Source organism: Misgurnus anguillicaudatus, chromosome 14 (assembly GCF_027580225.2).
Source record: "Misgurnus anguillicaudatus chromosome 14, ASM2758022v2, whole genome shotgun sequence".
Taxonomy (NCBI): Eukaryota; Metazoa; Chordata; class Actinopteri; order Cypriniformes; family Cobitidae; genus Misgurnus; species Misgurnus anguillicaudatus.
Genome location: NC_073350.2, coordinates 26,252,239 through 26,262,500, shown reverse-complemented (window position 1 = coordinate 26,262,500; position 10,262 = coordinate 26,252,239). Strand labels below are relative to the sequence as shown.

General features: G+C 37.1%; 1 protein-coding gene across 4 annotated transcripts in view; it reads right to left on the bottom strand.

Annotated features, from left to right (window-relative positions):
- diaph3 (diaphanous-related formin 3) overlaps nt 1-10,262 on the bottom strand; it is a 391,776-nt gene that overhangs the window by 361,787 nt on the left and 19,727 nt on the right. For 3 of the 4 annotated variants that reach the window (XM_073876167.1, XM_073876164.1, XM_073876166.1), the window contains exon 2: nt 7,270-7,302. The exons of the other annotated variant lie outside the window; for it this stretch is intronic. Coding sequence is in view for 2 of the 3 variants with exons in the window: in XM_073876164.1 (XP_073732265.1) it covers nt 7,270-7,302 (33 nt within the window). In the remaining variant the exon portion in view is untranslated. The remainder of the gene's footprint in view (nt 1-7,269; nt 7,303-10,262) is intronic. 4 annotated transcript variants of the gene reach the window in all.

Genomic DNA, 10,262 nt, shown 5'->3' with positions numbered 1-10,262 from the left:
CTGTCAGTTTTTAGATGTATCCACTACATACAGAAGCCATAACAAACAGTGTGTCTGAGCATCCGCAGAGACACCGTAACCCAGCATCGATTTATATTGAGGCGTTGGGCCCCCGCATCACACAGATAATGATTTCATAATTGGATTAGATTTGTCAGGGAGCGGTTTGCTCTTCCCCGGCCTGTGGGCGCAACAGAGAGAGATGGGCGATTGAGATGTCAGACGTAGCTGAAAAGGTAGGTGGTTTATTTTCAGGGGCCTTGCCCCCTTTCATTCGGAGGTGGGTAAATTAGCAGCAGCAACCTTCGAGAAGATTTTTCTCTGACACCACCCGTTGTGTATTATCTGGGTAAGAAACGGTGCACCACACTGAGATAATCAGCAACGACACTGATGTAAAATTAATTAAACAGAAGCTGTGGATCCAAGTGTAGGTAGCGACTAGTGTGTTGCGCCAATGCACAGAGCGAATGTGTGGTGTCTGATACCGAACGACACCATCATCTGTCTAATTTGGTTTGCTGTTGCCCTAAAGCGCCTCTTCGCTACATTGAGTGATGGTACTGATCAGTTTAATCACAGAGATTCATCCCCAGCGGAGGGAAGCAGCAGTTTGCTATTCCTCACTTGTTACCGGTGAATAGATAAATAAATATGTGCAGCCAGTACCACGATAACAACAACAGACATCATAACGCAGCCAATATGAGTTGATCGAGATGATGAAGTGCTTTTCAGGGCTGTTTAGGTGTTTATGAGTCTGCAGCTTACTTTCATGCATCTCTCTCTCTCCCTCCTTTTCTCACCAACAGACACTTTGATGTTATACTAATGGCTCCATTCCCATCATTCCTCTTCTGATCACTTCAGCAAGCCCTACTCCTGTAATTCAGCCTCTCAGCACCAAACACATTTCCACCATGACCAAACATCAGCCCTCACCTGGATCAGACCATCACCATTATCTGAGGACAGGACTCATCTATCAAAAACATATCCAACCCCTTTCTGCTATCACACACACCCTCTAAAATGTAGGGAAAATGGATCCTCCTAGTCATCTGCATTTTTCTAACCCTAACTGCTAACTGCAGTGTGCTTGCGGCATTTGTTTTTAACTCGATGCGGTGCGGACGCGGCTGGAAAAACAAGCATGTTGCACCGAGTGCTCATCGCGACAGTGTTGCTTCCGTTATAAGTGCGCATACCGCGCACCTACATTTGAAATAATGCACTTGAGCGTGCAAAAGACGCGATATGTGAACCGCCCCTAAGGGTGTTAAGTCTGTCAATTTTTGATTGTTTTTTGTTGTATCGATTTTGTGCTGTTGCATGATGGTGCATGCAAATTTAGCCGAACATGCTAGGTGCTCTGCGTGTCATATTAAAGATCATATTTAGGAGTTTTTCAAACTAAACATCACAAAACTTATTTTTTTAAGTATAAGTTTTAAAATGTATTTAAAACAGGGTGTCAAAAGTTGAGCTACAAAACAAGTAAAGCTGTGGCTGAAATCGGTGATAACACGAAAAATATCTGCACTTAATTAAGCCTGACACAATTATCTCTCTTGTGATTTAATATTATGGTCAGTGTTCACTTTCAAATAATAGAAAAGAGATTCCTGAAACAAATGATTTAAGAATGGTGAGGTGTTTCTGTATCTGAAATTAATACAAAGATAGTCAAAGTAAGCAAGCAGGTATTTCTGTGAAAATAATAAAGCGCAGTGTCTATAAAACCATTCATTTCAGTATTTTTCTTGTTATAAATTAATGTTTAAGAAATTGTATATAAAGCTTTTATAATTTACTGTTACGATCACAAATTATATGGCATTTGTTGTTGACGCGCTAAATCTTAAAATTAAATAAGATCGCTGAACAATAGCAGGCAGGATCACATTTGTTATTTATGAAGCTTTATTTAAAAAAATGTTTTGTTATATATTTGTGTCATGTCCTGTACATTACAGCATTAAAATCACCTCCAACCCATGCACACACACATAGATGATTTTACTATCAGTCAACTACAGGCAAGATTTGAAAAATCTGATTTGAATATGTAAATCCTTAGTCAAGCGCACTCCTAACTTATACTGTATACAGGACTTTGCAGATCGGGCGGCCGCCTAAGCTGGGAAACCTTACCACCTTAACAAGGTTGTCCAAAAAAATATGTTTCGTTGCACAAAAGGCTGTCAAGTGAATCTCGGAGAATAGCGCGAACGCGCTTTACACCAGGAGTGGGCATGTGCGCCAAACGGCCGAAATGTAAAAAGACGTGGTCTGGACCGTCACTGTCTGGAGGACAACTAGCCATTTGCTAAAATATCTCGGAGAATAGCGTGGACGCACTTCACACTGCGAGCATGCATGCACACCACACGGCCAAAATGAGATAAAGACGTCCGTCATGTCTGGAGGATAGCCATTTGATAAAACACGTGTCCATGAGAACTGTAAGTGGACTTATGTTTTGGGTTTATTTAAGCCTGTTATTGTATTAGTCTATAGTTTTTGCAAATTTAAAGTAAGTTAGCTGGTGATTTAGTTATTTGAGCAACCTGCTAGCTAGGTGTCACGTGCCTGTTGATTCGATATAATTGTTGAGCGCTCTTGCTCACGTTATCTATGTGCATTATTTACACTCCTTTAACTTCTTCCACCCTGAAGCTATTTTGGGGATTTTCGCCTGGATTTGGCCTACCCAATTTCAAAAGCTTCCCATACCCACATGCAGAGGTTTACATACAAATGTTTGGTATCATTTTACAGGAAACCCTTTGAAATTACATAAAACACTGTTGAAAGTGCTAAACATGGTTGTATGTGATGTCAGTCCTCTAATAAACACAAAAATAAATAGGCGCTTTTTGATGTTTTTTTTCTAAAGTTTTTATTTAACCTCTTAAACCCTGAGGACCCAGTCCCGGGTACAAAATTTCGTATTTTGACTCAAATAAAATATTCATTTAATCTTTAATGGTCCATCATGGACCCCAGTAACACATATTAGATACTGTTTGAAAGCTTAGACTCTCTACTTTCTCCAGATATGCATCACTTTGAGAAATCTTTTACTGTAAGAAAGTTATTTACACTTAATTTACACTATCACCCCCCCCCAGAATTTTTTATATGATTTAATATTCACATATTTCATATTTTTCAAGTATGACAAACATGGGCAAGTCGTATATCAAATGAAAGCTCTCATTCTCAGGAATAAGGCTACAGCGTTATTTTTGTTCTATTATCAACACATATCCAACAATAGTTGAATGAATAATAAGGTAAAAAATCGTCTTTTGTAAACATATGGGAAACTTGAGTGTGGACTGCCTCAGATAGCACATATAGCCACAAATGATACACCATCTTTTCTCTTAGGTCCTACTCTAAAAAATGAGTCCATTCCCAGCATTTTCTTAGGTTGTGTGCATGAATAATCCCTTGTTATTTATTATATGTCCAAAACAAAAAATTAATATTTATATGAAAAATGTATTTTCGGACACTTCAGTAAAATGAAAATAACTTTTGAATGCGACATGCTAAAGAGATCATTCTTTTTTTGGGTGTTTACTGTCTGCTGCTGGTAACAACCAGAACTGTCTGCAGTCTGCTAGAGCACCCAGAACCAGAGTTATACACTATCAAAGGCAGTATTTACAACATATAAAAAGAAAATTTGGTGTTTCATCATATGAAAAACAACATAAATAACACTATTTGTCACAAACAGCAGCTTTTTATGTAACTTCAAAGGGTTTTCTTTAAAATGATATAAAGCAATTGCATTTATTCCACTGTATGTGGTTATGGGAGCACTTCAAATGTTTTTAGGCAGAAATTGTATACAAAAAGGGTATTATTCCTCCCATCAGTTGGAGTAAAATAACTTTTGCATAGATTATGATAGAGAAAAAAATATTTTTTCCTCTGTAAGCTGGCAATTGCTGGAATCAAACAAAACTGTCTGCAGGGAGCTGAGGCACTCAGGGCCAGAGTTATACACTTTTAAATAAAAACTTTAGAAAAAAAACATCAAAAAGCGCCTATTTATTTTTGTGTTTATTAGAGGACTGACATCACATACAACCATGTTTAGCACTTTCAACAGTGTTTTATGTAATTTCAAAGGGTTTCCTGTAAAATGATACCAAACATTTGTATGTGCACCTCTGCATGTGGGTATGGGAAGCTTTTGAAATTGGGTAGGCCAAATCCAGGCGAAAATCCCCAAAATAGCTTCAGGGTGGAAGAAGTTAAAAGTGTATAACTCTGGCCCTGAGTGCCTCAGCTCCCTGCAGACAGTTTTGTTTGATTCCAGCAATTGCCAGCTTACAGAGGAAAAAAGATTTTTTTCTCTATCATAATGTATGCAAAAGTTATTTTACTCCAACTGATTGGAGGAATAATACCCTTTTTGTATACAATTTCTGCCTAAAAACATTTAAAGTGCTCCATTAACCACATACAGTGGAATAAATGCAATTTCTTTATATCATTTTAAAGAAAACCCTTTGAAGTTACATAAAACGCTGCTGTTTGTGACAAATAGTGTTATTTATGTTGTTTTCCATATGATGAAACACCAAATTTTCTTTTTTTATGTTGTAAATACTGCCTTTGATAGTGTATAACTCTGGTTGTGGGTGCTCTAGCAGACTGCAGACAGTTCTGGTTGTTACCAGCAGCAGACAGTAAACACCCAAAAAAAGAATGATCTCTTTAGCATGTCGCATTCAAAAGTTATTTTCATTTTACTGAAGTGTCCGAAAATACATTTTTCATATAAATATTAATTTTTTGTTTTGGACATATAATAAATAACAAGGGATTATTCATGCACACAACCTAAGAAAATGCTGTGAATGGACTCATTTTTTAGAGTAGGACCTAAGAGAAAAGATGGTGTATTATTTGTGGCTATCTGTGCTATCTGAGGCAGTCCACACTCAATTATCCCATATGTTTACAAAAAACGATTTTTTACATCATTATTCATTCATCTATTGTTGGATATGTGTTAATAATAGAACAAAAATAACACTGTAGCCTTATTCCTGAGAATGAGAGCTTTCATTTGATATAACACTTGCCAATTTTTTTCATAATTGAAAAATATTAAATATGTGAATATTAAATCATATACAAAATTATGGGGGGGGTGATAGTGTAAATTAAGTGTAAATAACTTTCTTACAGTAAAAGATTTCTCGAAGTGATGCTTATCTGGAGAAAGTAGAGAGTCTAAGCTTTCAAACAGTATCTCATGTGTGTTACTGGGGTCCATGATGGACCATTAAAGATTAAAAGAATATTTTATTTGAGTCAAAATACGAAATTTTGTCACCGGGACTGGGTCCTTAGGGTTTAAGAGGTTAAAATAATGTAATTAACAGTGGAAAATAATCATTTATTTTTTATTTTTGGGCTATCTATCATCGTTCGCCAGACGTTCTACAACATCTGCTTTAGTTTGTGTTTATTAACCCTTTAGTTTCACTTCATCACACAGCTATTCCCGTTAGAGGTAAAAACATTTGATTAATTAATAATCTACTAGGTGTTCCTTTTCTGTCATAGTTTCTTTAAAATTAAGTTTTATTTGAGTGTTTTAAATAAAAATATTCAAATTTTCATCATGACGCGTTGGTTTGATTGCCACGCCCCCAGACCCATCCACCCCGCACCCACCCAACCCTACCACCTTAACTAACAAATTTTCTGCGGGAAACCCTGATAACATGTTAGGCCTATTTTGTTTATTAGACTATTATAGTAGCACTTAAGCCTTTTTCTTCAGAATTGTGTTTTCTATTCTAAAAAAAATGCTTAAAAAATTGATTTCATCAAGAGTTGTGCAGCTTTAATTGATTTACACATTTCAGACAGCACCCGACTTTGGTGCGTGTCTGCGTGTGATGGACAGCGTGTCCCAACTGTGTCTACCTCATCATAATCCTGATTACCTTGTTCCTGGGTCTAACTTCCCTCTGGCAACCTGGGGCTGTTTGGATCAATACCAAACCAACACAAACAAAAACACATTTTGATTCCAATCAATAATGCAAAAGAATCAAAACACATTTTACAACTACAAGAGTGATCTTTAAATAAAGTAGGACAGAGAGAAAGATGTAACATGAAAAAGGACCCTGGAAGTGAGGGATTAAAGAAGAAGAAGATTGAAATGTATTAAGGAATGACCAAAACTTGTGAAGAGATGAATAGAGCATGAACAGGGCAGGAGTGAGGAAACTGAGAAGTATGATTTGAGAAGTAAGGATGAAGATGATTGCAGTGCTAACTGGCAATGTTGGTGCTATTCAACACGAGGAGGAAAAACAGCACTGAGTTCCATCGATAAGGTGGTTCAGGTGCCGCTTAAATTAATTGACTGCCTCACTCCATGACCCAATGTCCGCCATCCAAAATATTTCATTACCTTCCACTACTGCTAGAGGAAACGAGTCCAGCTGCAAAGACTTGATACCACCAAAATGTTCAATACAATTTAATCCAGTACATGAAAATCTATGATGATTCACACACGTCATTTGTCTTTTCACTGTTCATTCAGAAGAAAATGAACAGACTTTTTTAGGACAAAATAGCGTTTTTAATCCGAAGACTTCAACATGCCACTCTATTAGGTACACAAGTCAATTGTGATTAATGCTGATTTTGTGTGCTAAATAAATTATTTAAATAGGGAGGTCGGCACTTGAATAACAAATACTTGTGCAAAATTTAAATCATTTTATGTTCATAGGCTTCACCTGAAACAGGTTTAATGCAATTTGTCCCACTAACTATAGCTAAACAACCTAAAAACAAGTTATGACAGCTCCATCATTCATAACGACAATGGCATCATTAATCATTTCACATGCATCATGAAAAGCATATTTCAAGTGTTAGTTAACAGACAGGTACAAAACGAACCACTAGTCTCAAGAAAAGCAATGCAATTGCAGGGCAGAAGCATTAAAAGAGGGATGCGCTAACAAAGAAGCATTTTCAGCATGGTAGTAAATTAGTACATTTAGCTAAACCTAAGCAAACCAACACATAGCCAACCTTGTTTTTATCGGTGCAATGAATAGCAGTGGTTATGAGACTCAAGCACTGTGTTAGGCATTCTTTAGGTCAGAAATATGGCGTCAATAATGTAAAAGCAAATTTAAGATGTACGGTAAGCCTGCTGTTAGTGATGGAACAAGTGAAACCTGAATAACAGATGAACTCTCTTACCACATCATCAGTAAGTGTTCTGATGTTTAAGTGCTATAAACAGTGGGAGAAAAAAGACAAAGAAAACATGATTAGAATAATATCACTTGAATCCTTTGAAAATGGCATTGCAGTCGAAGTGCTGTAAGTGACTTTCAGTATTTCACTTGATCAGTAAAGTAAAGGGATTTAATTTCATGTCAAAGACAAAAAAGAAACCCATGCACCTGAAATTTCATTCTACAAAAACTCACAAATAACACACATTTAGAGCTGGAATTAACATCACATCAGAGGAAGGCAGAAATGCTGACCATAAAATGTCTAAAACCGTCAAATGTCTTTTTCTACGCATTTCTAAAGAAGATGAGAACAGAAGATTAACGTTTAGTGTTTGTTTCTTATAGTCCCTTACAGTATATCCTTATAGTATATCAGTCCCTCCAGGAAAACGCGATTATGCGATCGCATGATTCAACGCATAATCAGCCAAAGTCCGCATATTTATGGTGGGGAAACATTTTTTTCAAATACTCCGCACTTTCGCAGCATAAATTGCAGATTTCCGTGCACAAAATATGCGGGGATTGCATGTTTTCATAATCCCTGCATTTTCGTAACAAATCACATATCTTAGCAGAAAGTTCCCGCAATTTCTGCAAGTTCCCGCAATTTCATCGCATAAAATTGCAGAAATATCCAGCATATTCCATCGCATTTTTTAAGAAAACGTGACACAAGATGAAGGATTTTGCCCGCAACAATCACAAAAAAAACAAAATACTGGAAGGACTGGATAATTAACCTAAATTATCTTGCATGTTATTTCATTTAGATGGTAAAGATAAGTTTTGGTAGCTTTTTGTGTAAACTGAATCAAATTTAAAAATAATGTGGAAAAACAAGTTAGGTTAGAATAACAAATTAAGTTAGAACAACTTTAAAACAACTACTGTATGTAACTGCACTAAAAATGCAGTTATAGGGCCCTATAATTTCCGCGTTCACGGAATCGCGGACGGAATCGCGGAATTGGCTAATTAACACGGAATCTAGTAGGAACGCGGAATTTCGCGGAATTTTACATATTTTGAATAAAATTATGTTTTTGTGTGGGAGACGAACGTATGTCTGGGGGAAATGCAGACCGGGGGAAGTAAATCTGGGCGACACGCCCCCTCCCGTCATTTCAGACCCCCTCCAAAACACTGAAACCATGGTGAAGCGGCTCTCCACGACTCTGCTTTCGTCAGCGAAAAAATTAAGAAATTCGACGCTAAGCACTTAGTTCCGAAGGTCTCACATGACTTTTATGTGACCGGAGAACTGTTATTTTGGAAGTTTTGTCAACACTCTGTTCACGGTGAGCGCAAAGATACATGCACTCTCTCATCCACGTCTGTCTCACTGTCACAAGCTCTCGCATCTGTCCGAAGTGCGAACACAAATCCTCATGTATTTGTTCAGTTTTATGCATTTCAAGCGAGCTGAGGCAAACTAACTATCCCTCGCATTTAAAATATAATCATCTGCATCATGGCGCCGCTCTCTGTCTCTCTTTCTCTCGCACGTGCAAAGAGCTGCGTGCTCATGCTGTCCTAAGTCAGATCACTATCCTGTGTATGTTTGTAAAGTTATATGCATTTCAAGCGATTGTGTATAAAATATGGATCGCGTTCCGCTGGATTGATGTGTTTAAGGCACTTCTGAAGGAACCACTGCTTTGACACCTTGTTGTAGCCTCCTGCAACAACACTAAACAATGCATTGAATTGAGTTGTGTGTGTGTGTGTGTGTGTGTGTGTGCGCGCGCGTGTGCGTGTGTAAATGCATCTTTTATAGTCAATAAGTAATCCTGTTATCCAGTTTTTTCCCCCAAATCATTTACATTTTAATCATTAACATTAAAGGCACACTCTTTTTATGACTAAAATAACTGTAAAGGCTAAAAAATATAATTGCCAAAAATTAAAACGGATAAAACGGAATTTGCAAAAATTAAAACGGAGAAAACGGAATTTGGGAAAAAATAAAACGGAATTTGGGAAAAAATAAAACGGATTTTATAGGGCCCTACAGTTACAGAGTCAAGAGGTAAAAAAAACTTCTAATTTAATTCTCCATATCCACCACTTAACAATTACTGTGGGACCTGAACACAGTATTTCTTGCACATTAAACAACAATTAAAAAGAGCGAGACTTAAAAATAAAAACTGAGAATTTGATTGCATGCAGTGCCTTTTTTTTAAATGCTCGCCTCTTTGCCGTTACGAGCACAACATTGCATGCTGTCATCCGTGTAAAAGACAAAAAAATAATTATAGCGGATTGTAAATGAGAAATGTTCCTCTGTGACATGTGAATGTGCAAATCTGCAATTGGAATGTCTGCATGCTGGATTAATCACAATATTAAACCCATCTGTTGCTTTGGAACAAGTTTTGTGTGCTGAAAAAAACTGTGCTTTTGCCCAGGAAATGCATGTTTTACAAATATTGTTTTGATATTTTACTTTGGATAACTGCTTTGAAACAATTGTTTGCCCAATCTAAAAAGAAACAAATCAAACACACAACCACACATTTAGGCTCTTGTCAGTCCTCCATTTAAAAGGGAGAACTAGGTTATTTAACTGTAGCCCAGCATCCCTCATCATGCAAGTGGTTAAATAAATACCATCCCAGATGGCAGGCATTACAATCGGTCAAACTCGAAACATTTTCACAACCTTCATTTAAACATTTTCATGCACTATTAATTCCGATAGATATACACGTAACAGTCAAAAACACACACACACAGCAGAGTTCAGTTATTGGTGGTTCAGCCAAGCATTACAGCTATCAGTTTTACTTCATTAATGGAGTCGAAACAAATGTTCATGCCCCGCTGTAAACATGGAGCACTGGTGATCCATCAGAAAGCCTGTGCATGGGAAATGATCTTCATTAAAGAAATGCAGACCTCTAAAATGAAACCCCTCAATTACTGAAGCATCGGAACCAAACGAGA